This window comes from Melanaphis sacchari, unplaced genomic scaffold, assembly GCF_002803265.2.
Source record: "Melanaphis sacchari strain LSU unplaced genomic scaffold, SCAv2.0 Contig51_pilon_pilon, whole genome shotgun sequence".
NCBI classification, from domain to species: domain Eukaryota; kingdom Metazoa; phylum Arthropoda; class Insecta; order Hemiptera; family Aphididae; genus Melanaphis; species Melanaphis sacchari.
In genome coordinates, this window is record NW_020271353.1 from 901,929 (window position 1) to 928,596 (window position 26,668).

A 26,668-nucleotide genomic window follows, 5' to 3' on the forward strand; every position below is an offset into this window, starting at 1 on the left:
TATATGTAATAATATTGCTACAATAAATTGTCTATTAAATATTTATTTAGTAATGATGTTATTAGTAATAAATTATATTTACTTTTATAATACTGTACAACACTATATATTATTATTATTTTTTTTTTTGTTGCTTTTATTGAAATTAGTTAACATCATTTCTGAACACTGTAATGAATAATTAAAAAGTTTTACATTCAACGCATATAAAAAAAAATTAATTTTAATATTTTATCAGTTCTTGTTATAAAAATTAAGTAATGATATTAAATAAATTTGTTTTTCATGTAAAATAAAGTTAACTACACATTTTAATATTAAATTTATATAGCAAGTAGAAATAGATGACATGAAAATGTATATATCTATCATTTATTATAAATCAAAATTTAATGACTCATTAAAGTCTCATCAATTATTCATGTTAGGTAATTACAAAAATATTCTAATTTTCTATATAAATATAATACTTCTTGTTTAATGCTTCAATAAATAAAATTAACAATATAATTTAAAATAAATTATTATATTATATCTATAAAATAATTTATGAAATATTTATAAAATAAATAATAAATAATTTCAAGTTATAACATTGATATTTTGAAATTATAAACAACAGTTATTTCATTTTTAATACATTATTAAATAATAGTCGTATTATATAAATACTTAATGAAATAATTTTTAAAACTATCCTCTGTTATTAGTATCAAAATTATCATTTGAAGTTACATTTCTTTGTACAAATTCTTCTTTAGTGGAATGCAATATTTTTGTATTATCAGTTGAAATTGCAATTTCAGTCAATTTTCTATAAGTTGAGTGATCTAGCATATTATGCTTTGACATGTATCTGCAAATTCAAAAAATAAATTTATTTAATTATTAAATTTTTTTTGTGATAGTTTTACATAATATAATCATTAATTTTGTTGTCAAGCTACTCATATACTGTAAATGTTGTGAAGTCAGTAAATTAAATATTATAATATGGACACGCCTAAGGTCTACAAGATACAAATGTCTTAAAAGGAAGTCACATGGCCTTGTGTATATTTCTGTCTTACAAATGTACAGCATAGTAAATTTGGGATTTACTGTGCAAATTTAAAGTTTTGTATAGCTACATTTATGTTTATATGTCTGAACAGTTTAATAATAGTTAATTAACTATGATTTTAAAGCTAACAACATAAATTGATTTTGGTGCTGATATAATATGTTTGCTATGTTTTTGTTTGTAAGACATGCAACATATGTAGGTATGGTGTTATGTTAATATCTTTGATAGTTATACCTCATGGACGGAATGACTTGTTTCTTGGAAAGTAAGACTTCTACTATCTCTTCATGGGCTGTATTCAATCTATGCAACATGTCAAGTGCCATCTGATGTGCTGGTGAATAAAGTGATTCTAAAGATAATAATAAACAAGCCTGAAATAAAACAAGTTTTAGATTAATACACACCTTGCCTTTAAACACATGATAAAATCTACCAAAATTGGATTAATAAAAATTCTTTCTTAGAAATAACTTCTAAAAGTAGAAAAAATAATTAAAATTTTGATTATTCAAACTTCATTTAATTAACTACACATTCATATTCACCAATGGTTTGGAGTCAATAACAATGTGGTATTGCACCATCTGATGAAGCTGATAATACATTTTATTTATTACTAAACAGTTTATGAGTAATTCATAAAGGAAGTGTTCAATAGTGATTTTGTTATCTGTTAGTGATCGTATGTATTCAACTAATATTGAAACTGTAAATTTTTTATCGTCTGTAACATATAAAAATAATCAATTTTTTTATGCTTTAAAAATTAGAATAAATATTAGAAAGTAGAATATACATGAACTTTAATATATTTAGATAATGCATATTTTTAAATAATTACATACCTTTAGTATTCTCCAATTTATCTACTAATTTTACAAATACGTGCTCATAAACATCCAACTGTTCTATAACAACTTTACATTGCAATGATTCAGCAACAATCATGTAGTCATTAGATAATGGACTGGTGTTCATAATATGATTGTTGAGATGTTTCTTGTAAACAATATTTAAATGATCAAAAACATTTCCTATTTCAATCAAATTACTTGTTTTTTGTAAAATCATATTTTGTAATACCTAAATTAAAAACAAACATATAATATTCACAGTTCAATGATAAATAATGTATAATAACAATATGTTATGTCTACTTATGGTAATATATGTATCCAATCATAAAAATTGTAATCATATAATTTAAACAATAAAATTTTTCTTAATGGAAATACTTGTACATAAATAGTATTACAAATATTTATGATGTATTATTTGATATTTAAGCTATAGTTTTTATAATATAAGAGTATAAGATATAAATAAATAAATACATATATCAATACAAAGATATGAATTTTTTAAGTAATAAGCCTATAATAAATCTGTTTAAACATGGTTATCTAACAAGGAATTATTCTAAAAAATAAATAAAACCTTAACCTCTTGAAATATACATATTTTATTAATGGGTAAATGTCAAAAAAAAAAAAAAATGTAGTAAAATGTGTAAAGGTTGTTTATAACTCACCTAAACAATTAAAAACATCTAGTTTCATATTTTAATTTGTATATTTTGTACAAATTAATCATATGTATTATTATTTATTCATCAGTTTACAAAAGATTGAAATTTTACAATGTAAATTAAATACAATTTCAGTATTTAGATACATTTAGTAATGTGCTGATAAAAGTGGTAGAATTCTTAATAAATTTACATATTTAAGTAAATTAAAACAAAAGCATAAATAATAATACCTCCAAAGTGGTATCTTTTGAGTTTGATCGCAAAAGAAGAAAATCAATAAGTGAACATTTATCAATAATTAATCTGGTCACAGCTGATAAGTTCAGTTTGAAATGCCTGTAAATTAAATTAAAATATTAAATAATTCAACTTCAGTAAGTATATAAAATAAATGCAAACTATATATTTCATAATCTATAGTATCTATATATAATATAATAATTAAGTATAAAAAGTAAATTTAAATAAGCATCATAGAAAACTGGATTTTTTAGTTATTTAATACTCTGGTACAGATAGATTTTTGGCTCGTCTTAACTTAAATGATAGTTGAGTTCTCATGACTATAAATTTATTTATATAGAAGTTAGTTTTGATGTCTTAAAGTTTCTTTATGACATAAGCTACCTTGAAAAATAGAACTCAGATATATAGGCAGAGGTTTTTTTTTTTTTTTTGGTGATCTAGAAAAATGTGCTTTAAGTACACAATTTAATTTATGTAACAGAATATACTTTATAAGTGAAACTTTCATTTTGCATTTTTATAGCCTTTTTAGGTAGGTACTTAATTTTATTATTTTTAATGCATATTTATAGTTCTAAATTTTAATGTGAAATTAACTATCATAAAATAATATTTCAAGAAATGTTGTTTAGTTCAATGCTAATTATTAATAAATATAAAATAGTAGAATTTGACATAGTTTTAGTTTTATATTTTTGGTATGTTTAGAATGGATAATATAGCCCCAAGACGACATCATAAACAAATTACTATCATCAATAACTCATTTAATTTTTTTTATATAATTAATAAAAATTAAATATTAAAATATGTATTAATTTAATTTATTTTAGTAAAATAAAATAAATATAATGTTAAGGTTAAAAGAATGATTTAAGGTATTATTAAATAGTTTTTATGGCATTAAATCTTGGTTCTAGTCACTTATCATCATTAAAAAAAAAATATATTACTTTAAATGATAAAAATGTATATATAATTAAATTAATAGAAGAATTCTAAAAGAACTCCTATTCCAAATATATAATAATATTTGTAAGATATTTGCTTGTCATACATAAAAAACATAATAAAATAATTAATAAAAGTTTATATAATATATATTTTTACATAAAAGATTATTATTAATTATTATAAGTGAGATAAATTCACTATATTATAACTTATAAGGTACAGTTTCTACAAAGCTTAAGTGTTATTCAGAATGTAGTGGTCTATTTATTTATTCTTATACACATTGTACCAATAAATAAATATCTTATAATATGCTCATACACTAAGCTTTTGTGCAAAATCTTTGACCAAGTCAGCTAGTAAATATTTAATATTTACTACTTTTAAAGTATAAAGAATTAGTATAGTATAATTTTAACATTATTTTGATACATTCACCTCATTTGATTTAAAATCAAAACATTATGTCACCAAGGAAACTATAAAAAGTTTTGAAAAAAAGTTAAAACTGCAATATTAAATTAAGTACATACCACAAATAACCTAATTTAGCATCTATTATCATGTTTGGTTGAAACGAGATGCAAATACTTGAATCTGTGATAAAAGTATTAAGGAACTTTATAGGATCATATTATCTATTATAATAATATATAACAAATACAACTAATGTAACTATCTATATGTAATAATTAAAGAATATTAAATACATAAAAAAATAGGTTATTAAATTAAAGTGCAGAGTTTTAATTTGTATGGTAACTAAATATCATAATTATTGATTAAAATTAATTATTTAATTATAGTATAATATAGTTTTTAATGTTTATTTATAGTAAGTTTATTCACATTGATTCAATTCAGAATCATGAATAGGCATAGTAAACCAGATAAAAACTTACACAATTATTTCCTGACAAAATTTTGAATATGTTTAAGATATAAGTTATAATTGACTAATCATTACTTAATCATAGGTTAGTTATAATGGAAAATGATTATTAAAAAATAAAATAACTCTCATAAAAATCTAGTCTTACTTATAAGAATTAACTACTAACTTTCAGTTTTTAAAAATCAAGTATTAATAATTTGTAATAATTATTCTGATTTTCATGACCAAAAAAAAAAAAAAAAATATGGGAATTTAAATTAAATTAAAATTATAAATTTGAGAAAACTTGAATATTTTTCTTATAAAAAGGATACAAAGATGAGTAACAAAATTTGATCCTCCTTCTCTTGGAATTGTTCTTTTGATTGATAGATCATCTAAAATAGGTAAATAATGTGATATTGTATGTTCTTTTGCAGCTTCCATATATATATCGAATACAGAAGAAGACTAAACAATAAATTTGAGTTATAGAATATACTTGTGATATTTATGAATTAAAATTCATAAATACCATTAGTTTAAGAATAAATACCTTTGTATGTTGGTAATGAACAACAATCAAATTATCAACCACATTAATCAATAATTTACCATTGTGTGTCAATCTTAGAATATGTGATTTTTTAAACGCCATCATTCTGCAATAGAAAAGAAATGGTATTTTTTTTTTTTTACATACAAATAAAACACATTCAATTAATAAATAATTCAATTGTTATATACTATACTTGTTTAATGTAAAAACTATAATTTCATTACGACTTTGACTTGTCGGTAAAACTAATATTCTGAGTATGTTGTATACAGTAGTCATTACAATATTACGTTCACTAATTGATTGATTTGGTATATTAAGTGAAGTATCTAAATCAACTGCACAAAAAAAAATATCATAATTGTTATAATTATTATTAATTACATTAATTTTGTAATACCTTCTAATTTAGTTAGTTTATTTATATTCCCAGGTAAAATATGGAGTGGTTGAAAATCCCCAAAAGAATTCATACACAGTAATAATAATTTTGAATGATTTGAGTAAATAAACCAATTCACATGTAAATTTATAGATTTAGAAAAAATTATGCGTTGCTTAGGTACTTGGCCTTCGACCTAATATAAAAAAATATAACAGTATAATTTATACGGCTTTAAAAATGTATTAGAATATTATTTTACCTGGTATAGTTCTACACCTTTATCACTAATTAATAGTATTTCATTATTTCCAGTCCAAATAAAGCCCAACAATTTGGCACCTTTGAATTTACAATACAAAAAATAAGGACTTAATAATGTATTTTCTTTAATTTCCATTAATTCCTAAAATAATATATGACATAAAATAATAATAAAATAATTAATATACATTGAATTATAATATAAATTTGACAGATTAAATATTTGCATACAATTATTGATACAATAAATTATTGTTTATTTCAAACCTAAAATCAAACTTCAAAATTTATAATTAAGAGTTATTATATTAAAAACTTGTAAGTTATTTGATTTAAATTTATTTTCAATAATACTGAAGCTTTTTTTCTTATAATAATGTATTATCATTTATGATAAATTTAGAAAACATCTAATACTTTTGCATAAGTATTAAACTAAGTATTAATAATAAATAAACATATCTAAGTATACTAACATTTATCAAATTTAAATTTGAATTCGTTTTAGAAAAAAATATATATTATGTATAAATTAGTTTTTATTATTATAAAAATATTATTACATAAATTATTTTTTATTAATAAGTTTATTTAATATAAGTTATTTAGTCATTATGTATTATTCAGCTATAATCTTATGTGCCAAATAATAATAATCGAACATGTTGAGATTTTTGAAAATAAAATAAGTTAAAAATTTAAATTGTGTTTTTTATGATTCAATATCTATAATATTTATACTGTACACTTTTGATTTTTCACCTTGGTATCAATAATTAATATATAAATGATTTAACAAAAACTTACAACAGATAACGCTGTTCTCATCATTGTTAATATTTTACAGTTCAGGGACATTTTTATTGAAGATACTGGTCCTCGATCTTCAATTTTAAACACCATATTCTCTCTACAGCGAGTACTAGATGTTACAATTATTTCAGTCAGCTCACCGGAATGAACAGTTATTATCTAAAACAGTATACACAATAAATAATAAGTATTTAGTTTTAAAATTATAACAAGAAAAACATTTAGTAAATACTAAACATGATAATTGAAGAACAATATTAAATCATAAATAAATATCATAACTTCATAATTAAAACTATGTTTTATCTTTTGAATTCTTTTACCTGTCCAGTTATTTCATCGTAAAACACATTTGTCGTTTTGCTTACACTTGCAGGAACAAATTGAACTGGATCTTCATTCAGTTGAAGACAATTATTATGATCATCCATAGTTAAAATTAAAATGGCTGACCAAATAGTTAGAACCACTGTTTAAATAATTTAATCTGTAAATATTAACAGATGGGTTATAAAAAATATAGTTATGGATTGTATAGTACCCATTTTTCTGAATGGTCAAGTGATAGTCAAATTGCTAAGGCTATGTAAAATATATCTTTGAGTTGCTTGTATTATTATAATATCAATATCGATAAATTTGGAACACTGTAATCATGGACCTCTACATTACATTTAGCAATCATAGCATGAAAATCTGTGACTGGCATAAATATTATTATTCTTATAATGATAATTTAAGTGTCATAAATAATAATAAGCTGTTGCTTGGTGAACAAATCGATACAATATTAGAGAACAATATACAAAACATTTCATGAAAATGTAATCAAATGCCATTTACTATAGATAATATTATACTTTAAAAGTATTAAAGCTACGCTTAGATTGGTGCCATAGGGATATTTATTGGACAGATTTAAAATAAAAACTATTTCGCCCGACGATATAAGTACATAACGATACATAACTTAACAGATATATTTTATTTGTTATCTAAAACATGGTGACAGGGCAGCAGGCGAGTGCTGTCAATCTATTGATGTATTGGTGAAAATTTTACGCAAATTGTTCGACTTGCAACTGCGAATGAAAAAACATGATAGAAGATCGTGCGAGTGTTGCACATAGCCAAACATCGAAACGGTTTACGGTCCTAAACATCAACAGTGGTCGACGCTGGCAAGTCCGTTTGACAATGTTACGAGATAAAAATTCAACTCACGTTTCACATAAAAACGTACAGGACACTGAACTATGGGTTCGTATACACCGACATTGGCGCAGGTTTTGACAATATGCACCAGACGTCAGCCAAACATAACTAGCGTACGCGTAGTGATTCAATAAAAATTGACGAGCAGACGAAGTACACGAACGAGAATTGGTTAATTTCAAGCTCGAAAATTATAATAAACGACTTACAACGGCGTTCACCCGTTCAATGATTACTAATAATTACTATTATTACTTTTACAACCGACGTATTAAATTGATAAATACTATTATAAATTATTATTGTGATTGTTCGACTGAAGTTAATTTGATAACGATTGGATTCCCTGCGTACCTACGAAGTTGTTACTTGTTCCGGCCCGTCAAACTTATTCGACTAATCCATCGAGCTGTCTGATGTTCGAACTCGAATTCCGAGAGCCCAGCCGTATTCCGACGGCCAAGAAACCAAGAAACAAAAAATATAACTTTCCTTATGTAGGACGCTTATAATATGATATTAATTATTTACTAAAACGATTGTTTTCAATCTAATTATTAAGTATTTTTGGTTTTATTATTCTGTGATAATCGATGATTCGATTATTTTGTTGAATTTCAGATTCATGAGCTAATGGTTACACCATTTGACTAGGTACTTAGATCAATGATTATATAAAAAAAAAAAAAAGTTGTTAATTTTAATGATTTGTTTTAGAGTTTAGGGTTACCACTTACTATTAAATAGTTCTAGTTTCTGATACAATAATAATAATATTGATACTATATTTTATTGCATTAGGTATTGGATATAGACGACAGAGTATAAAATAATTTAAAATATTAATTATAATTAGGTAGGTAATAGAACGTATTATAAATTATAATTGTACTATGTACTCGTATTAAGTCTATCAACAATTTAATTATCAAATTATTATGCTTATGATAAAAAATATCAAATTCGAACGAAACGTTTTGTTTAGTTATAAACTGTTTCATTTAGAAACGTTTCAAATGTAATGTAAACAAAAATTGATAATAATAACTATAAATCTTGAAAACTTCATCTACAGCCGTGCTGAAAGCCTTTTGTTTGACGCCTGTGATAAGAATAATCAATACTCAATTGTTTATAATAAAAATTAATAGAATTATAACATTTGGATTTGTATGCAGTTTACGAAGTTACAAGTTACAACTTTACAAACCACGACCATAGACAATATCTAGCGGGTAGATACTTAGCACTAAGTGTGTAATATAAAGCTTATTGCTTACCACTTACTTATTTTGTCATAATTGATTATTTAGTGTTTATCGGTAGCTTATGAAGTTTAAAAAGGAAAAATGGAAAAATTGCATGGTAAAAATTCAATTTCAAGTCTCTCTCTAAAGATAGATGTAAGAAAATCATATGAATTAAATTAATAATTCCGTAAAATCTCTTTTTTGACCAACGGTTAGAGTTTTGAAAGTTGGCCTATTAATTTTCGATATGTACCACTAGACTTAAAAAAAAAAAAATTAAATAATACATCTTACTATTTGTGCAATAAATACTAAATAAATAAATAATAGTTAAATGTTTTAATAATTATTAAGTTTCCTATTAAAGCTTTTGTACAAACAAAAATTAAGGGATATTAGGCGTAATATTTTATTATACTTGACAAGAAAATTAAATTTTCAAATATTTATTGGCGATATACACTTTTCTGTATTTGGATATAAAAGATTGATTTAGAACCACTGGTAGGTATTATTCACTATAATATATCATATAATAGTATAATATATCCATATACAGTATAAAACTATAAATTATACTAATTATTATCAAATACTTTAAACTATAAGGAACTAAGAATTCACTTAAAGTATTTACTTATATTTTTAAGCTTAATATAGTATGATACTGTATTGTGATCTAATCGTTTAAGATAAATGCTATATGAACTCCATTTTTCAATATTTATCATAATATGATTTATTAATATAGCCTTAATACCATTTGGGATTATCATTTTGTCTTGGAATTTGAAATAAGGTTTAAACTTTTAACTTGCACTATGATATAAACGCAAATTTGAGCAAATTGATGTAAATTATCAATTCAAATTGAGTTGAGTTGAGTCAGGTAAACACTTTATTGTCAATTTAGAAATTAGCAGTAGCAAATAATAATTTTAACCAGTGAAGTTTAAAATAAAATAAAAAAATAATTTAGTTTTAGAAAAGTTTCTTTTTTTTTTTTAATTAGTATTTGGTCAACATAAATATATTTTATGCCTATTTACATGAATAATGTTTTTATCATAACAAATACAATCAATTATTAAGTATTATTACCTAATTACTAGGGCATGGATGTTGTTGCACTTTTTAACTTTTTTTCTACTTTTTCAATTAATTGTTAAATAAGTTTAAAATGCATGTCATGTAAGTGCAAACTAAAATTTAAAAGTTTTAAGTGCAATTTTCTGCAATTTTTAGTTTTTATTGAATTTATCATTTATAAAACAATTTTAACAGTTTTTTTTTTTAAGTTTTTCACATAATTTCACACTTTTTAATATTTTTTGAACGGCTTTATAAAAATTGTAAAAGTGTATACCTGAAGATTTGATGGTAAGCGATTCAATTTATTTTAAGTATGCTCTGCTAATATCAACCAATGTAGAACTAAGTTTTTTAAGCCTTCAAAGTATAAAAATTTACTGGCTCCAAACTAAAGAATATTGGATTTTGAAAATTTAAAAAACTTACACTTACGATTCAATGTATTAACATTTTTTAAGTAATATGTATTTTATTTATACATTTTTTTTTAATGAGTCAGTGATATAAAATATACACAATAAGTCAACAAATAAATGAATTAACAAAACATTGTTATTTTTTAGTGCAATTTTTAATATTTTAAGTGTATTTTTTGGTATATTTTAGAGCAATACTACAATCAATTTTACTAGTATTTTAGTACTACAACTGTCCTACTAATTACCTACTATTATTAAAGTATAAGATTAATTTTTGTTTAAAACCGTGTATGATAATATACATTAAGGAATGCATAAAGCCGTTAACTTCAAAAATTTCAAAAACATTTTTAGTTTTAACTTTATAGATTTTTTTTAAATTTATAAAAAATAGCCAAGTTAATTAAACAAATTAAGTTCATTAGTCTTAGAAAAGTTTAAACAAAATAAACTTAAACATATATTTTATACACGTATAACATTTTTATGATTATAAATATGAAACCGCTACCAGCCATGTTAATAGTTCTATATTTCTAATTACATGAGAAACAATAAAATTTTATGAAAGGGAAGGATACATTTGCTAATAGTGAAACTATGATTATAAATAATATCTATTGTAATTTGAGTTCAAATATGAGATTTGTGGTTCTCGTGAAATTACAACATGAAATTTTTTCACAATCTATTCAATATTAAACCTATTTAGAAATATATTATAGTATATTACTAAATAAACAGCCTGGTACCAATTTAGATAGATACCCTATTGAAATATCAAAGCACTAGAGTAATCTTTAAATTTTGTTAGTTCTTCACTAGATTTAAATTGAATGTAGTATATCAATATTCCATTGATAAGTAAATTCTTGCTGAAGGGTGTTCATAAGATTTTTTTTTAGAACATGTTATTTTTTATTATATAGATAAATTTTTGTTAGTACCGATATAGTACAATGTATTATAATTACTAATTATTTTATAGAAACATTGATGCAATTTCAATTTTTTTTTCAAGAGACTGAAATAATTTATGACAATGACAAACAGATCTACTCCTTTTTTATTTTATCTTTTAGAGTTAAATAATGTTTTTAATCTAATAAGATTGTTTACACCACATTTTATCTATTATCATAATTACTTAGGATCATCTCAAAACAAGTTTTTCCAGGGTTATCACCTCACTTAGAAATCTACAAAAAACACATCATAATATCAAATAAAGGAAAGAATGATACCAAAAATTAAAAAAGGAAATAATTATTAATTGTATTATTTCAAATAAATAATAAAAAAATAATTTATGTTAAAGTTAACATTTCAACATACTATCTTATTTGTTCTCCCACTGACCAATGTGCAACATCAAAAATGTTGGAAAAATTAATCTTATGTTAGTTTAAAGCTTTAATGCAAGATGCCAATTAAATAAAATAAGTTAAAAACATTATTTAAAATCAATATTTTTTAAATATAATGATACACCCATATGAAATCATTTTTAAAAAATAAATAAAATTAAATGAAGATATAGATACTTCTATTTACTCTAATTGTCCCATATTTCAAAAACTTTTATTTTGGTCATTAGAAATGATTACTTAATATATAATAATCAACAAATAATTAGTGACGAAATTACACCAAAAAAAATATTGATGATAAAAATAAAAATACTTGTTAAAAATAATACTTTTTTTATGTTACTTATTAATAAAAATACATTAAACTATAGCATAGAATTTTTAAAATGCAAAAATATTTAATATTTTTAGAATAAAAATCTTTAACTTTTATAAACTAAGTATATTTTTGGTTAGGAAATTGTTAATTATTGTTATACCTTTTAACAAACACAATTATGATTAATTTAAATACATAAATAAAATATAATAATCAATAAGTCTTTTCTGTCATGTACTAAAAGTATCTTAACTTTGGTTTAACTACGTAAAAATAAAACTTCTAGTTTTAATCATCAATAGGACAAATCAGATCGCCAATATTTAATTCATTGTTATTTTTTTTCCTCTTCAATGAAAACTGTGATTTTTTCTGAATCTAAATCAAACAATACATTTTATGTAATCCTCCATCCAGTGATCAAAATTAAAATTCATAAATTGTTATTGATTTTTTCAAATCATTATTATATCACTTACTTTGGTCTTGGATGATATTGTTAAAGGTCTATACTTTGGTTTACATTGAACATCTCTCTTTTTTTGATTTAAATCTCTTCCTATCAGCTGACTAAACTGTATGCTTAAATGACGTCTCAACAAAGTTTTGCTTTGTTGTATGAATAAAATATCAGCTAAAAGCTCAGAAGTAAATCTGTCATCGTATACTATAAGCCCACCATGAACACCTAATTTACAATAAATAATAATTTTATAATGCTATACTAAAAATATTTAAGTATTTATAAGACAATTCAAATTTTTATGGTAAAGCCTCTTTTTGATGTAATTTAAAATTTAAATGATAAATAAAATAACATTGGTTTGAAATAAATCTAGTTTAATAAACATATTTTTTAATTTAATGTTTGATATAATTGTCTATGAAATTAGTTGCTATTTTATTGATAAAACGTAATAATATTAAATACTTACCAGAACCTCTTAAATTTGATGCATATTCAGCCAAATTGACACTACAAAGCCATTCCATTACTCTATGCGTTGTCCATAATGATAAGTTACAATCGTCATCGTTTTTGTTAATATTAGAACGACGAATCAAACATTCAGGATCAAAATTATTCTTTCTCAGCACCTAAGGTATACCGTATATATAATATATCTTGTAAACATTAATTATAAATTTTTATAATCATTTAATTATTTTAATTACCTTAATTCCATATCGAAGACTAGAGAAATGTAGATCTGAATTTCCAAATTGCATCATTAGGAAATCATCTTTGGTTAGTCTATGTAAAAGAGTACCATTAATAGCTGCCTGAGAAAATGGTTCTTTATATTGTGGAAGACCTATGTCATCTAACCATTGTAATACCCAAGATGTATTTAAATATCTTGATTTGGCCAGATATTTGTCTTCGGCTAACAATTTATTTGGATCTTTTTCAAATTGAATTGCTAAAATTAACTTTTTTCTATGTAGCCAATGCTTAAAAAAAAAAAAAAATTAATTAGTTTAATTAAAATATAGAAATATTAAAACACAGTTATAAGTATACAATAAAATATTTTATACAAATATAAATTAATATTTAATAATGTAATCAACACAAATAAATAGACAATTAGTATACTTACGACTGGCCTGATACAAAGTAAATAGTTACAATTTATTAAAATGCGTTAAATTTATAATACTTTAATTAATATTAATATTTGCGTGAAAGTTGTTTAAAAAATAAATATTTATTTATAATGTTTTTTCGTGGCAAATATTATAATTGTAATGTGGTATATATGTTACGGGTAATGTTAACATTTGGATAATTTTGACATTAGTCATATGCTATCATTAACCGCCACAAATATCATGAAATGTTGCCTAATGCTAACATTAACCGGATATTACGGTATTATCCAACAAATTTTAGATTATGTCCTAACAACTTTAAAAGTATTGTATGCATGAGATAAAATAATTTTAAATTATCCAAAATATTAAATATATTTAAGACATAATATTAAACAATGTGAGTTTATTTTTAATAAATTATTTACTAATGATACAAAATTAAATTGAGTATTCTATTTTATATTTTAAATTATTATTTGAAATATTATTTTCAAAAAAAGAATTAAAGTTTTATATTTTATTATTATATGGCATGCTTCCATGACATTTTGAATTGCACAAAATACTAGATGATTTACACTTGTATTGATATTAATAATTTAAAAATTTATTCAAATGAAGAAATTTATTGTCATCTTTCAATTTATTAATTATATTTCAAGTATTTTTCATTTGAAAAATGAGATGAATTATCTTTTTTTTCTCTTTACAATTGCACTTATAAATATGACGTGTGAAAACAGACTAACTACTATAGATTGATTTTGTGTATTGTATAGCATATACAAAATCATTAAGTTATAATAAAAATATTATCCAATTAAGATACTATACCTATCTAAAATACTAGTCCTATTAAATTTTAAATTTATCATTCGAGATAAATTATAAGTTAAGATAAGTTATTAGTCCGGCAGTCTGATGCTTAATTAATGTGCTACTATAGTATAAAGAATACATAACTTTTAACGTTGTTCATTATTCAATGGTTAACATTGAAATTATCTGGATAATGTCTATATTTAATGTTTATAAAAAAATTATTAGAAAAAAGACATGGTTAATGTCAACATCATCCAAACACTAATATTACCAATAACATATACATGTGTTTATTTTTTTAAATAATTTAAATTTATTAAATTATATTTAAAGAATATTATTTGATATATTTTTCAGTTATCAATCATTAAACAGAATAACTTTTTCTTGTTTTGATAATTATTAGATTATATTACAATTGTAACACTACTAACTAGTTTTAATTAAATAAATTGTATTTTCTATCATTAACTTGTTTACTTTTTTTTTAGATTTTTTCTAGCGAGATTATGCTATCATTTATCTATAAAATATTATAATTTAAATTTTATTTAATTTTTAGTGTAATAGTTTAAGAAACTTAACTTAACTGCAGGCTATTTATTTTATTAGTTACTGAATACTGATTATTAAAATAGTTTAATAGTTTATACCCACATGATTTACAAACATAACTTTTTCAACAACAATGTTTTTAACTAATATTTGATGTTAGTATTAACAATTATTTTATCTTACTTTAAACTTAAATTTTTCGTCAATTTCACCAATGGAAGAAGAAATTAATTCTTTTCCAGAAGTAGGCCATAATTTTGATCCTTCTAAAACATAATCAATACCTTGTTCAGCAAACCAATCATGTAATTGTAGACGATTTAACTCACTAAATAGTAAATTTGAACTAAAACATTCAGAGAAAATATATTAATATTTAACATTTATTAATAATTCATATAAATTGTGATTCCTACTTTTGAGAAGAATAAATTTTGGTACTTGAAAAAAGACTTGAATTATTTTCTAAAATTTTTTCATTTTCACAATCGTTTTTTGAATCATCAACTAAATAGTGAGTAAATAATAAAAAAAAAACAACAGAAAACTAAATTAATAATTAGAATATAACACACAAAAAAAAAAAACTAAATTTTTATTTCATATTCTAAATTAGGTAAATGACTATTCTTAAACCTTCAAATAATTACTATCATTATAATTTTTTGTAATAATATTCAAAATAAAAATCAATTATTATAACATAATCATTTATTTTGAATACATTAAGTTACCTAAATTTGGCGCTGAAGAACATTTGTCAAATTGTGATCTTCTATTAATTAAATTTGCACATGATTCAGTAATATCATTTAATAACACATTATTAATATTCTGATTTTCAATTTTCTTTTTTGATATATTGTGCCGAGGCAAACTACAATAGAAACGTGATCCATGGGTTTTTGAACGATGGAACTGAGAGTTCTAAATAAAACAGTAATATTAATTATAATAATAGTTAAACATTGATGCTAAGAATTACCTATAACTTTAACCAGTTTTCACATCAAAGTTAAGTTTTTTATAAGTAAATGTAATATGTAAAAATTGTAATGAAATTAAAACAAATTTAAAATTTAAAATACTAATACAATGTTTAAATAATTTCAATTATCAAAACCTTTAATAAACTGGATCATAAATATTATAATACTTGATATAAATCAATCAATATTACTTAAATAATATTTGAACTTTAAATATTTTCTAAAAAATTGAAAATCTCAATAATATAAAAAGATAAATAGTATTTAAATACAATTATGTATGAAAATCTATTTTAAGTGTAAATGGGTAACATTTGATTATTAATCTATAAAAATTGATCATATGAGATAACATTTAATAATATATTTTTCAAAACTTACCATTACTTCTGAAGTATATGATGATGTCATTGAATTTTGCGTAGTTTGATTATTAATTATCATTTCTTTTAGATCCATGTTTTCTTTGGTTAGCATCACATTTACTAATTTTAAATTAGTAAGCATAGCAATAACTTCAAGTTTTTCAGTTTCTAGTTTTGATTTTAAAATCATTTCCTTCAAAATAATTTAATAATTATATTAAATATTAATAAATAATAATAATAATATTTACCTCATGAAGTCTATTTTCAGCTTTTTTCCTCAATTCATTTTGCTGTAATAGATATTTTTCTAGATGATTTAATTTTCTTAATAGAATATCAACTTGATTATTTAATACGGAAACTTGGAGCTTAAATGACTCTAAATGATCAGAAGGATCATCAGAGTTTTCCTAAACACATAAATAACAAATGTAGATTTTTACATTTATTTAAATATTAACTTTAAAACTTACTTGTTGAATAAAATTGTTTAATACAGTCTGTCCATTTAAATTGGTAGAACATTTTGAATTTGATGTTGGTTCTAAAAATATATATATTCATACTTAGTATACACTATATACAAATTTTAACAATAACTATACAAAATTAAATATTTAGGAAAAATTACAATATAAATGAAACTAACTTATGCAATATTTTACAAAAAAATAATATAATTCATAAGGCACGATAAAAATTTCAAGACTACCTATCTATTATTTGTTGAATAATAAAATATTTAACACTTAAACAGAAATGTTTCATAGTAAGCTAATTTTTGAATTTTTTATAAATTGTACAAAAAGAGTTTGAATTTCAGATTTATAAAATAGTTTATAATATTTATAAATATAATGATTCAATGTTAATATACAATAAATATAATCTGATAAGTCGTAAAATGATTGTGGAATATCTATTTTACTTAATTTATTTTCTTAAAACATGGTTTATTATTAATAGTTAACTATCAATAATAATTCAATAGTTCTTATTGTAACAGTTTACCTATTGAGTTTTAAAATGTTTTCATGTTAAACTAACATTACAGTAAAAAATTATAACAAATAAAATTTAAAACGGTTTTAAATTAAAAATATAAGTCCTTAAAAATTTAGAACAAAAAATTAACTATGGAAATCAGGTGAAAATTTTTTTTCTATATAAAAAATTGTCTAATAGGCCAAAAAGAAATTAATAACATTTTTAGAAACCAATTAGTTTATTTAAGCTACTTAAAATTCAATAATGAATAAATATTTATTTAATTAATATATTACTGCTATAAAATTATCCATGCAAAACATTGATATTACAAATTGATAAAATACTAAGCTACTAAAAGAAATGAATATGCTAATATGCTAAAAAACATTCACAGAAGTGTAAAAACTGTTTTTAATTAAATATATAATAAATGATAATTTAAAATACATTGAATAAAATATTATTTCAAATATAAATGTAAATACTAAACAAATAGTTTAAGTACTTATTAATGCAATAACAGCATCTACTCTATACTAAAATGACAAGTATACTTAATTTTGTAACTAGAATATAAATTAGTTCATTAGTGTGCCTCTTATAAATATTTTTGGTTTAAAATTTTGAATTTAATGAAACAACTATCTAAACATATTACACAATAAAATAAAACAAAATAAAAAATAAAAAATTCATCAAGGAAAAAATATTTAAATCTAAAACAATACGCAACAATTATTATACTACATCAAATATTTTACTTAAATCTCACCAATAGTATGACTTCAGTAGATTGAATTGCCTATCAATCATAATATATGAATATTAATTTCATTATATTTTTATGTTTTAATTAACTGGTTTGCACAAGATCAATCTTGTTAAAGTGTAGTGTCAACCTTCCAAAAGAATGCTACCCAATATTTAATAAACGAAACAAATAAAGATCTCATACCTGATTTTTATAAATTATTTATTTAAATAATTTTTTATGCTACAATAAAACCACATAAAGTAGTAAATATTTATTTATTTTTGTCAAACTAACATATGTTTTACATTTAAGATATTATATTAATTAAAAATAAAGAAATTTGAATGATAAATTGATTATAAGTAATTGTAACTCTTTATGATATATGTGATATTCCTAATAAACTTATTAATAAATAGTTATAAAATTATTGAGTAGTAAATTTCAAAAATCTCTACAGAATTTTCAACTTTTATAATATTATTATCATAACTCATAAATAAATAAACTCCCTTATTAAATAAAACAATTACTGAAGAATAATTTTTATTTGACATTATTTTTTGAGTTTATTTTCATACTTTTCTAGTACTTTACTTTAGTAATAATTAAAAGTATAAAATTGTATCTATTTAGTTAAAATTACAGGTTAATTTTAATTATTAACTAACTTTAATTTAATAATATGGTATTTACACATCCTAAATTAACCAAAGACAATTTACACATAGAAATGCCTAAATATTGTTAAATTTTTTTTTAATATGATTAAGAATATACTAAATCAGGTACTTTTCTGTTATCCCTACTACCTCGCCGATGCCGCGACTACAGAACTAAAGTTTGCTTGATTACTTGTTGCCGCCGTTGCCAACAGTTGTATTATTTTAAAATAATTATGAATCTGTGGAATTTACAAATAATTTTGATGACTTTGTTTTATATTATAATAACTTTTAGACTTTTGCAACTGTAACTGTGATAATTTATTTTTATTTATTTAATATTGTATTTTGACATTTTTTTTTGATAATTTTGACGACTTTGTTTTACATTATAATAACTTTTAGAATTTTGCAACTGTAACTGTGATAATTTATTTATATTTATTTAATCGTAATTTGATGTTTTGTAATAATTTTGATGATTTTATGTTTTATATTATAGTCTATAACTCTCCACTACTGTGATAATTTATGTGATTACTCAAAATAAACATTATACTAATATACATTAAAATATAAATGGCAATTCATGACATGTATTATGTATTAAAATACGGAATATCTGGATAGTACTATAGTAGTCGAGATAACAGAATAGAGAGTCGCGATAGTAGGTATAACAGAAAAGTACCCTAAATCATAACTTACTAGTATTGTTAATATACTAAGTATTAAACTCTATTAAACTAAATTATATTGTATAGTTCTACTAATAAATTCAGTTAATTTATTAAGCTTTAAATTCGATTAATTTTAAGTAGGCATTAAAAATAGTAAACAAGGCATAGGTACAGTTCATAGAAAAGGAATTAAAAAATAATATCATCTAACTAATTATAATTTATATGATAAGACAAATAAAAATTTTGTCCAGCATTATAAAAGATGTCACTTGCTTTCAAGAACAATAGAAACCTAAACTGGGAAAACAGCATAATCATTATACTGATTTGAAAACACTTTGGGTCAATTAGAAATCATTGCTCGATGTTCGACGTCGTCATTTCTTCGACACAACAAAACATTCACCGACTTTTAGATCAACATGACAACATACCTGAAGATATAATACCATCCATTTTTTGTAAAGCTCCTTCCAATAGTTTTATCGCATCAAAATGTGTTTTGCTGAGCTTGATTTCTTCGTCTTGATCGTTGTTCATCATTTTTTTTTTTTTTTTTAGGCAAGTGGCCGCCAATGTCTGTTTATTACATCAAACGAGTACGTTTAAGTTATTGTATTTGTTTATTTTATGGTAAATATTGAAAAAAAAAATAATGATCGTAATAATGTCATTAGTATGTAATGCTATCAGCGGCCTAGTACCGTAGTCATAAAACATAAAACGCCTAGTTTTAAAAATATTTTTTAATTTTACTCGAGCAGCAATCTAATAATTTAATAATTAAATTGTTTAGAATTCATCGACCGTGCCGAAAACGATAGATTTACTTTTAAGATAAGAGTAGTGATAATTTATTTGAAATCACGATCAAAATGTTGATAATATAATATCTTATTATCGTGAATTCTCTATAATCGTGTTTGAAATTTAATATATAAAAGATAACAAATGGCGTGCATTATATTGTGTTCGATTGTCCGTCAAGGGGCAGTAACTTAGAGTAATTATATTACAAATAATATATACAAAAATAATATTGTATTGCAGTGACGTGTTTCTGTTTCTTACCGTCATAGTCTATAATAATAATTATTTTTTTTATTCTTAAATCAGAGCGACATTTAATTTCAAGTCTGGTCGACACGTAGAGTTTGTGTTTTTATGTAAGCAATCATTTATATAGTTCTGCTTGTGATGGAAAGTTAAGTTTTTTATTATTTTTTCGATTTTGTTGACTATTTTACTGTAACACGAAGTGAAGAGGTCTATCATTAACTATCCAAAATAAAAATCGGAGAAGTCTCTCTGCTGTTTAGTCAGAGAGATGGAATAAACAATGACAATGGCCAGTTGGTACTGGATAATAAGCGTTTAGAATTGTAAAATTTGTGTTGTATACTGCACACAAGCATAAAGCCTGGTGATGGACGTGTTCAATTTTGATTTAATTTAAATCATTGTATACGATGAAAAATATTCTAAGTGGTGACGACCTGTCAGCTTATATTTCTAAGGAAATACATTGCGTATCAAAAGAATGTATCACCGACCTTGGAGCGGAAGTTTTTCCGGTTTTATTCTTGTATCCGACGTTCGTACGCTTGATAACAAACGGTTATAGTTATAGAAGTGACTGAAAAATTTAGATTGACTTTTTCAATTATAATTTAATTTTCATTCCGCCATGACGAATCCACAACAATCTTATGTAATAATAGATATTCTAAAGCAAGTATAGAATAGAACTGTTATAGGTACGTCTTGGTTTATTCGGGACTATTACTGATTTTAAAATAGCGTCTCGGTGTTTTGATAAAGAGTTTTAAAATGTCTAATTGTTCCAGAAATGAATTTCAATGATTTATGTTAACACATTATCTTTTATGACAAATTTAAAGAAGAAAAATAATAAAATAATTAATTGATTTGTTCGACTGATAAAATCTATTTTAAAATTAATTTTCAGCTAGGTGATGATAATATTATTGACTAATACATTCTTCTTTTATTCGTTCCAGTGCAAATTGTTTTGGTTACTCAATTCAATTAATATATTTTATTGCTGATCATTGACTTTAGGCCCAAATAATTCATGAAATAAATAATGGTGAAACATTTTAATTATTATGTTTAAGTTCGTGAAATAGTTGAATGTAAGGTGGTTTATTGTAAGTCTTAAAAATGTATGTTTAGCATTAGATAGAAATGTTTTGTAATATGGAAATTTCTTCGTTAATAAATGATATTGGCTCGGCGGAAAAACAGAGCGCAGACTTGCAGTCTCCGGGCTCCGGAGATTAAAAAAAAAAACAGTGGAAGTAAAAAAGCTTTTAAATTAATATAATATAGGTTTATTTTTTACGTAAACTAAAAATTACTGTATCATACTTAGTATTGTTTTAAGGTTATTATATAGATTTTTGTATTATAAAAAGAGGTTTAACAGTTCGAACATTTTGATCCTATAGTCACGTATGTCAGTAATATATGTACGTAATATGTAAATCAATATTCAGTATAATTATATGTATCTTATAACTAAATATGTTTTAATTAAATGTATGTATTTTATGAAATAGTGCAATATCTAAAAATTTGATAGGCAATAATTATATTAATAATGAGTTTTAATTTGAACGTCCTTAATTATTCTAGAGAACAATCAAATATATTTTTATGTTAAAAAATTGCAGTGTACCTACCTACGTAACAAATCAAAATAAATATTATCTCGGCATCTATGTTATAATTCAATTTTAGGTCATTGTTTATTAGTGTTACAAGTATAGTAACATAACTTTGGTTTGTTTATAAACAAACAGCACAACTAATTAAAAATTATAATATATGAATAAAAAAATAAATTACTCACAAATTTTGTTACATTTAAATTGTATTCTAAATTTATACAAATAATAAATCTATACGAAGTAAGTTATATAGTATTCACAATATTATGTATCAATATAATATCTAAAATACTTATTTAACATTATATACTTATAGATGTACTCAGAAGACACGTCACAAGAGTTAAAAGAGATTATATCCTGTCAAAAGGAAAAAATAGGCAAGTTAAATACAAAATTAGTAGAGTTTGATGAAGTGGTTTCTGAAAGAAATAACTTACAAAAACTATACAAACAATTTGAACAGAGTAACGAAGATAGTAACAAAAAATTTTATAAAAAATCGTTCAATGAACTATTAGGAAGATGTGACGTTATATCAAAAAAGTTTAAGAAAGCTGCGGATACAGAATACCAATGGGAACTCAAGTGCAGGAAACTGGAAGATGACAATAATGGCTTAAACCGTCAATTAAGAATTCTGAAATTTAATGAAAACAAATTACAATCAGAGTTTGCAGAAATCGAAACAACTTTGAAATTTGTCCAAAGGGAATTATGTACAACTAAAGTAAATACTTCTTTTTTTGAATTTAAAACGATACAATTATTTATAAAACTGGTATTAGAATACTATAAAAAAACTACTGTATATTGTTTAATTATTTTTATTTATAAAAATCGAAATTTATGAAAAACAAAATATTATATTATATTAATTACAAATACTTACATATTATACAAAGTTCGCCATTTTTGCAGGAACAATGAATTTGGTGCTATTGATTCTGGTATAATATAAGTAAACATATAAATACTTAATAGGTACTTATATAATAAACATAACATTTTTCAATGTGTTTACATATTATTTGTTCTAAATATTTTGATTCATTTATTACCTATGTTGTTACAATTAATTAAATTAACCTAATATTGCTAAATTTGGTACGGCTATTTGGTATGTTTTGTTTGATGTTTTGACTGCAATGATTATCGTTGTCGTGAGGCCAAATAAAAATTTTGAATATGGCGTTTAGCTTAAATTTAGTTTTTCAGTTTTACTAACAGAAATGTTACCAAACTATTATTGTTTTACCTTTAAACCTTTAAAGTCAAATTTATATTTTTTAGTCGGAATTAGAAGAGAAGAACAGTACAATTAATAAATTAAAGACAAAGTTGAAGTGCAACGAACAGGAACTCTATAAAGTTCGCAGTGATGTCGAAGGATGTAAAATTGAATTCAAAAAATTAAATGAGACAAATGGGACATTGAATGTAGATCTAAAATGTACAAAAAAAAGTTTATGTGACACAAAACTATCTGCTACTCGTATGGAGAAACGATTCATGCAAGAACGAGAAAATTTATCAAACGAATTGATAAAAAGCTGTAAAAAAATTAACGACTTGGAGATCCGATACGATGAAGCTAACTGCAAATTAAACGACGAGAAATGTAAATCTAAAAAATTCGCTTCAAAATTAATAGAAATGAATAAAGTAAATGCTAAAAGTAATTTAGAACTAAAAAACCGAATACAAAAATTACAAGAAGAAATTTGTGCAAGGAATAATGATTTATGTTCTTTGAACAAAAAAGTCACGGACTTGCAAAAAGAAAATGAATGTAAATGTATGGAAATAAGCGCACTGAAAAATAAAATCTGTGAAAGAGAAGGTCAACTAAAACAAATGTGTTTATTATCAGAAACAATTGAGCAAATCAAGTGCAATTTTAAAGCTTGTTGTTCAAAGAAATGTGAAACTAAACTTTGTTGCTGTCTAAAAAAGAAATATGAAATTACTTCTTAACCAAAAAAATAAATGCGAAACTGATCCTTGTAGTCCAAAAAAAAAAAAAAAAATAAATAATTCCGATCTGAATTTCTACGACAAATACGAAATATTCATGAAGTCTACCCAAATACGCAAGAGGTGTTAATCAAAATAGAGGGATGGACCTAATGATGATTATGTGTAACATGAAACTAAAAAGTTTGAAATGTGATTTAAAAGACTTACAACTGAGTATTGTTTATATCCAAAGTCTTTTTAAAGTTGTTTGAGTTTTCAATGCCGATAAAATTTTGAGAGCCTTTAAATTTTTAAATTATGATCTATACATTTTTTTAACATACATATATTATTATGTCATTTTATTATTATTGATTTTTGTAAGATACCCATATAATATAGTGTACATTCGCTCCGCTTAGTGTTGGTGAATTATCGAGCAAACCCTTTTACTGTTGAGTTATAAAATTTAGTCGTTAGAATGATTTTCTATTTAATTCATACTCTCGTCGTGTTAACTTATTTTTCTGTCGGATGATTAAATTCCATACTAATAGCAATAAATTCATCGTTACGTTATCATGACCCACCATGTTTTACCACTTAAACCAACAAGGTCACTTATAAGTTATAATTATCCTTAGCTTTGGCTAAAGTTAGGTACCTTAAGAAATATTTTATTATCTACTATATTATATTGCCACACACTTCCTTCATCGTTTCGCCAGGTGGCTGTTGATAATTATGTTTAATTCTATCCAGTTACCGAGCAGTTGTTCCACTACAGAAAAATATTACAATTTAAAAAATATTTAACACAACTTAGTATGTATCAAATTATTTAATAATTTAAAATGTATGTCACTTATATTACTATATACTTAATAATATGCTATATATGTATAAACTTAAATATAATTGATTTTTATTGAATAATTACATAATAATTTATGTACAATTATTTATTGAATATTTTTAATATTATAGTATTTACTTCATAAAAATTGACAATAAATGAATATGATTTTATTAATTTATTATCAATTTCTAATATTTTTACAATAATTATAAACGTAAATAGATTGAACAACAATTAATAATAAATTTGATTAAAAATTAAAAATTATTATTTAATAATAAAGTATTGCTATTGTCATAGGTACACGAGTTATGTGTGGTGGAGGTAGGACATAACTCGATATAATCATAGTAGTACCTCAATTACTTATAAATAAAAAATAAAATTATAATAATCTGTAAAACTAATTACAACTGTTCGTTATATTAAAAGTATAAAAGTAAAATTTAAATTATATATGTTTTTAGTTAGATTGGATCTGTGTAAGGTAGATACATAAAACAATGTATATATTAGATATTACCTACATGGTACGAAATAATGATTGTTGTTATTTACAATTTAATCATACGATGTGAAAATAAGTAAATTATAATATTGTTCAATTACTTGTCATACGTGATTCTAAACGTATTCATATTATTTGTACTTGAAATAATATTAAGAATGAACAGTGTTAAATGTAATATGTACGTAAAAAGTTATCTAATTATATGCCGAAAAAAAAATTATGGTACATATGTATGATCGCAATATTATTCTGCATAATATTACGACTATTATAGTCTTAAGTCTAATTAGTCAAACGGACATTTAATAAGAATATAACCATAATATACCATATAGTTATAATACTGTGTTGTCATAGTTGCATAAAATAAATGCTACAAATAAATAAATTACAATATTGAGCTCTCCAAGTGCTTATTGTATGTGTATACCTACTGTATACGTATATTGCAATAATTGTATATTATAATACGTAGTGTGCATCATGCGCGTATCGTACATTTAATGGCTAATAATCTCATTATATTAATAATAATAACATTCTATAGTGGCACAAGACCGTTTCTGGTCGTCGGATTTCTGGTCATGTATATGTCCATGTCGTGATCGGTCCAGTTATCCGACGTGTCTCCGCCGCAATAATTGTTGAGCGTGTGATGGGAACCGGCGTGACTGTACCTACTGGGCGGTCTGTTTTGCGTTCCATCTCTGGTCCTCGAACGTTGTCTGGGCTTATTGCGTGACGTGTTCGTGCGGCCACTGCCAGGATAACTGATGTGCGACATCCTCTCGGAGACGGCCAACGACTGCCGCGACTGCCTCAATTCTGCCGAACAGATCAATTCGGTTATTATGATTATTATTA

General features: G+C 23.2%; 4 protein-coding genes across 8 annotated transcripts in view; 1 reads left to right on the forward strand and 3 right to left on the reverse strand.

Moving 5' to 3' along the window:
• Positions 1-660: 660 nt before the first annotated feature.
• On the reverse strand, positions 661-8,748 carry LOC112599436 (regulator of MON1-CCZ1 complex). 5 transcript variants are annotated; one of them, XM_025346352.1, is made up of 14 exons: positions 8,645-8,748; positions 7,016-7,179; positions 6,687-6,851; positions 5,878-6,021; positions 5,634-5,811; positions 5,427-5,571; positions 5,231-5,336; positions 5,010-5,145; positions 4,334-4,397; positions 2,831-2,936; positions 1,915-2,152; positions 1,615-1,793; positions 1,301-1,440; positions 694-856 (listed from the first exon to the last, which is right to left on the reverse strand). In XM_025346352.1, exons 2-14 carry the CDS (start codon positions 7,121-7,123, stop codon positions 694-696), a joined length of 1,872 nt encoding a protein of 623 aa, XP_025202137.1. In that variant the 5' UTR covers positions 7,124-7,179; positions 8,645-8,748. The 5 variants fall into 5 exon arrangements, with proteins under 5 accessions (XP_025202140.1, XP_025202137.1, XP_025202138.1 ...); XM_025346353.1 differs by lacking the exon at positions 8,645-8,748 and adding an exon at positions 8,262-8,599; XM_025346354.1 differs by lacking the exon at positions 8,645-8,748 and adding an exon at positions 7,936-8,210.
• A 156-nt stretch (positions 8,749-8,904) lies between these two features.
• Positions 8,905-25,792, forward strand: LOC112599456 (spindle pole body component 110-like). The gene is made up of 4 exons (XM_025346373.1): positions 8,905-9,310; positions 22,792-23,205; positions 23,769-24,399; positions 25,761-25,792. Exons 1-4 carry the CDS (start codon positions 9,257-9,259, stop codon positions 25,790-25,792), a joined length of 1,131 nt encoding a protein of 376 aa, XP_025202158.1. The 5' UTR covers positions 8,905-9,256.
• Positions 12,508-20,325, reverse strand: LOC112599493 (liprin-beta-1-like). The gene is made up of 11 exons (XM_025346415.1): positions 20,217-20,325; positions 17,164-17,234; positions 16,939-17,100; positions 16,704-16,880; positions 16,068-16,260; positions 15,750-15,840; positions 15,517-15,679; positions 13,534-13,812; positions 13,293-13,455; positions 12,837-13,045; positions 12,508-12,735 (listed from the first exon to the last, which is right to left on the reverse strand). Exons 1-11 carry the CDS (start codon positions 20,323-20,325, stop codon positions 12,646-12,648), a joined length of 1,707 nt encoding a protein of 568 aa, XP_025202200.1. The 3' UTR covers positions 12,508-12,645.
• The window catches only part of LOC112599444 (leucine-rich repeat and fibronectin type III domain-containing protein 1-like protein), a 37,417-nt gene continuing 36,255 nt past the window's right edge, over positions 25,507-26,668 (reverse strand). The window contains exon 8 of the mRNA XM_025346362.1: positions 25,507-26,629. Within this exon, the coding sequence (XP_025202147.1) occupies positions 26,346-26,629 (284 nt within the window). The 3' untranslated portion in view covers positions 25,507-26,345. The remainder of the gene's footprint in view (positions 26,630-26,668) is intronic.

Excerpts from the sequence above, each read along its gene's own strand:
- LOC112599436 (XM_025346355.1), bottom strand. The coding sequence starts at position 7,123 with ATGGATGATCATAATAATTGTCTTCAACTGAATGAAGATCCAGTTCAA. Across the intron at positions 2,937-4,333 it reads GCTAAATTAGGTTATTTGTG|GCATTTCAAACTGAACTTAT; the intron begins GTATGTACTTAA and ends TTTAATTTACAG. Across the intron at positions 1,794-1,914 it reads TAAATTGGAGAATACTAAAG|ACGATAAAAAATTTACAGTT; the intron begins GTATGTAATTAT and ends TATATGTTACAG.
- LOC112599456 (XM_025346373.1), top strand. The coding sequence starts at position 9,257 with ATGGAAAAATTGCATGGTAAAAATTCAATTTCAAGTCTCTCTCTAAAG. Across the intron at positions 9,311-22,791 it reads GTCTCTCTCTAAAGATAGAT|ATGTACTCAGAAGACACGTC; the intron begins GTAAGAAAATCA and ends ATATACTTATAG. Across the intron at positions 23,206-23,768 it reads GGGAATTATGTACAACTAAA|TCGGAATTAGAAGAGAAGAA; the intron begins GTAAATACTTCT and ends TATATTTTTTAG.
- LOC112599493 (XM_025346415.1), bottom strand. The coding sequence starts at position 20,325 with ATGATGAACAACGATCAAGACGAAGAAATCAAGCTCAGCAAAACACAT. Across the intron at positions 17,235-20,216 it reads GGATGGTATTATATCTTCAG|AACCAACATCAAATTCAAAA; the intron begins GTATGTTGTCAT and ends ATATATTTTTAG. Across the intron at positions 17,101-17,163 it reads TAAACAATTTTATTCAACAA|GAAAACTCTGATGATCCTTC; the intron begins GTAAGTTTTAAA and ends TTATGTGTTTAG.